Source organism: Centruroides sculpturatus, unplaced genomic scaffold, assembly GCF_000671375.1.
Source record: "Centruroides sculpturatus isolate CEXI.00-Female unplaced genomic scaffold, Cexi_2.0 scaffold1553, whole genome shotgun sequence".
NCBI classification, from domain to species: domain Eukaryota; kingdom Metazoa; phylum Arthropoda; class Arachnida; order Scorpiones; family Buthidae; genus Centruroides; species Centruroides sculpturatus.
The window spans coordinates 139,642-143,996 of NW_019385910.1; the positions used below are offsets into that span (position 1 = coordinate 139,642).

General features: G+C 29.2%; 1 protein-coding gene across 1 annotated transcript; it reads right to left on the minus strand.

Annotated features, from left to right (window-relative positions):
• Positions 1-1,594: 1,594 nt before the first annotated feature.
• Positions 1,595-2,833, minus strand: LOC111612524. Its single transcript, XM_023353756.1, has 4 exons — positions 2,390-2,833; positions 2,227-2,292; positions 2,072-2,161; positions 1,595-1,862 (listed from the first exon to the last, which is right to left on the minus strand). The coding sequence occupies exons 1-4, from the start codon at positions 2,735-2,737 to the stop codon at positions 1,740-1,742; spliced, it is 627 nt and encodes a 208-aa protein (XP_023209524.1). The 5' UTR covers positions 2,738-2,833; the 3' UTR covers positions 1,595-1,739.
• Between the last annotated feature and the right edge of the window lie 1,522 nt (positions 2,834-4,355).

The following is a 4,355-nucleotide window of genomic DNA, read 5'->3' on the forward strand; positions in this document are numbered from 1 at the left end:
TAATACAGTAGAACCTCGAAAACTCGGCTCTCGATAACCCGGCACTCCGGATAACTCGGCCACACCCTGGCAGGGCAAAAATATCCTTAGATAATTAATTTTCATAATAGACAGCTTTATGCCTCACAAAGTATTTTTCTGAGGTCTGTCTTATCAGGTAAATTACTGTACACTGTGTATTCATTAATTTTCATTTTCATGTAGTAAAGACTCTATGCCTTCATAAAGGACGTACTTTTCCTTTGTTTAAGGGTATTTGGACAGTTTATTCTCTGTTGTATTCTCAAGCAAACAATACATACAAGAACAGTACAGTATTTCCTGAGGAAACACGCATACTTCTTTTTTAACCTCATTCCCGATAACCCGGCATTTTCACGAACTTGGCCACCCTTCGGTCCATATTAGACCGAGTTTTCGAGGCTCTACTGTATTTAGATTTTCATGGAATTTAAATATCTAGAACATTATTGTAGCAAATAAAATACCAAATACTTTTAAAGCGGTAAGAATATTATTCGAAATAATTTTCCTAAGAAATTTAAATAATTTATAATTACGAATATTTTATCATTGGTATTTTCTATTCGGTATTACAATTGTTATTTATAATATTGAAATGTATTTAAAGTGTTTTCAGTCAATTCAGTTAAAATTTTCGTGATATTTCGAACGAATCGTACTATTTCAAATATCGTGATGTATCCCAATTTCTGAATGTCTATCTTAGAATTTCGAGTAATATAAAAGTCTTTAATACAAACACGACTAATTTAATTGCATTTTCTATGAATAAAGTTAAAATAAATAATAATAGTAAAACGTTGGCTCAATAGTCTTTAGTACGTGTAAAATCTAAAACTTTATTTACTAAGAAATTACAAAAGAATTACTTGCAAGTAGATAATACTTGTAGGTAGAGTTCTCTTTGTTCTACTTGTGCTCGTGAATGCCGTTAATTCTTTCTTGATAAAAAATATGTAGCAACAAGAGTGGCGTAATTTTCCAGCTGTTATGCGTTTTTATTTAAAAAAAAGTTTATATTATTAAGCACAAAATAAAATTTTGTGTTGAACCATATATTGTCAGATTCTGTTATAAAAACTTTATATTTTTAAGTACTATATAATAGCAGAAAGCTTGATTTTAAGGGTAGGGTTGAGTTTTACAAAAGAGTAAAAATGTTTGTAACAAATAAAATTTTTATTAATCAGGACTTATTCTTTTACAGATTCGTGGCCCCTGATTCTCCCCACCCACTCGACCTTTTGTCACGGAAATTTAACAGAATCAATTCACCTCATATACAAGCTATCTTCCAAAGTTTCGTTTTTTATATTTCCCCATTCTGTGATATTAAGCTAAATATACGCCAATACACCCGCTCTCCCGCACACACAAACATACAAGCATATCCAGATAATTGTTTGCTGTTTTTTTCTACGTTTTGGATTCAGGAGTTCTCGAAACGTGGAGATTTCGAAAACCTCAAATGGTCAAATTTGACACAATTCTAATACTTCCCCTTATCGTGTATATATAACAACCAAGAAAGTACAATGCATCTACAAGTAAACAAGTAAACATTGCCAATAATTACTATTTTATGCTATTTTTTAGAATACATCTATGTGTTATTATTCTGCAGTAGTAATAGTATAAATGCAGTGTTTTTGCATTTCGCGAATAATAACGAATGTGCATTAAAAGATTATCAATAAATATTCCTAAATCAATATTCAAAAACTTGTTTCATTCTTCAATGTGAAATTTTTAACGCTTTTCATAGAACATCTTTTCTTATCAAGAACTCCGGTTAATTGAATGAGAGAAGAAAAAACAGAATACAATCCACTGGTCATCTGAAAACAATTTAAAGTGTTATAAATATAGAGAAAGTTCTATTTGGGTTATTTTTCAGTTACTATTTTATTTCTTTACATATTATGTTGAATAATAAAAAATATTAAACTAGACTATTAAAAATGATTTTATGTTTTACACTGTTGCATATTATCGTATTATGTAATATAGTATATGAACGAATAATATAATACGCCTACGTATTTACCCTTATTAAAAAAGTTCTCTTAATGTAGAAGAATCCCCACATCGATATTCCAAAAGGTCTTCCTCCAAATCTCTTCATGAAACAAATCATCTGAAATGATTCAATTATTAATTTAATTTTATTAATATTGTCGTAAATTGTAAGAAAGTACATACTTTAAATCTATATTCAGGCGTAAATGATGAGGAATATTTTCCGATGCTGATATAATTGTCGTAGATCTGAAATATATTAATATATTTATTAGACAATAGACAGGTCTTTCATTAATTAAATAATTCTCATTTTGTAGTTATCATTCATTAAAACAATACTCACGAGTGATGAAAAAATTGATAATGACCATGAAACGATAAACGTTCCAGTCAATAAAAATATTGAAATTATTCCGATCCCTATACGAAAAATAGTATGTATCTCTACGAAAAGAACAATGTATATATAAAAACAAGTTTCGTAAACAAAAAAAATGTAAAGTAGAGGAAACCAAGTCTTCCATTTTTCGTTCATCTCTTCCAAAATTTGCCAAATTCTCCAAAGTTTTTCTGTCAGTTCATCAATGAAAGACCTTGTTGCGCTAATTGCAAGTTGCAATTCAGTAGAAATGTTCATTAACTTTTTTCTTATCAGTGAAAAAATAACTACGAAAAACAGAAGTAAACACATTACGTGAGACACAACATAAAATAACCAAAGTTCCAATGCGCAAATGCACAAATAAGATGTCGTAGAATGGTAATGGTCCGATCTGAAACCATAATAACCGAGAAACACTACCATTGTGAACCAACAAAGAAGATTGAAAACATAAAAAACGAAATAATAATGAAAGTAATGTTCACATTTCTCGATGAATTCTTCTTCTTTCTTAAAATCTCTCATTAAATAATGAATATTAAGCTTTCTCCTTTTCAAAATGCCGAATTGTACCGCTGTGTACAAGGAACATATCCATGCAATAAACTCCATGTACAATTTGTTATTTTCATATACCAGAAATACGTGATGGCAATACGCTTCGGGTATTGTTATCATAGTAGTAAACAATAATGTCATCGTCCATAAAAATAACTCGACGAAACTTATGTAAATTACGAAGAAATTCTGAATTAATTTTGATTTCTTCTTTCTACATTTGCATGTCTCCAACACATCCAAACCGAAGACTTCCATAACAGAAATCACCGGTAGAAGTTTTCTTGCTATACAATGGCTGTATGATGACTGCATTTCTCACCACAGAAGTGCGAGGTTTACTTCGCTGTACACTCTCGAAATTCACCAAACTGTTTTTAAACTGTTTACTTTTGTTATACTACAATATACTACAGATTCAGCAATATACGTTTTTTCCCGATTAAATGTTTGACGAAAATTTTCAAATTTTACAATAATGGTTGCACTTTACTCGAATTCTCTTAAAGTGTATGTGTACACGGTATAAATGGATTCTGATTGGTGTATACAATGAATTGTAAAGAAAATCACTCGAATGACAATAACAGATGTAAAAGTGAATCACGTTACAGACTGAAAAGGAAAAGACATTGATTAGAAGCCGTTTGTAATCAATAAAATTCTGGTTTATTTATTAATTTCCATATTTTATTTATCGACATATTTTTAGATTATTTAAGAAGTTTTAGGAATGTTTGTTATTTTGAGAATTTATTAACGTGCAGAAATTTATACTTAATATATACTTTATAGCTAGATCAATTGAAAATATACCTGAATTTTTATATATTATTCAACGTGATCCGATTGAGAAAACTTGACATTTGAATGCAATCAATTTATGAGAAGAGCAACGTTATAAAAATGTAACTTATCATCTTAAAACCCATGCTTTTTATGTCGTTATTATGAGTATTCTTCACTCAGCAGAACATTAACTGTACAAATTTTGAAACGTCTTATACAAAATATCATATCACAACTTATTATTATTTTTAATCATTGTGTAAGAAACTCGCGTGAGATTAACGAATTTACTCGGGATGTTTTACTTTAATGAATTTCCTGATTTATATAAAGTATGCAAACATTTATGCTCGAAGCGAATTTCAGAAAATTAAATGTCTAGTTACTTTCATTACTTAAAGAACTTATACTAATTGATACGAATTAACTTAAATTCATTATTATAATTAGGTAAAACTAATAAGAATTTAAAATTAGTCAATTGATTGGATTATTGGTGGCGTGTCCGAAATTTAAAATTTCAGTCAGGTGATTAAACATAAACTCAATTGTTGTGACAAGTCGAAGCAAAGTGAATGAA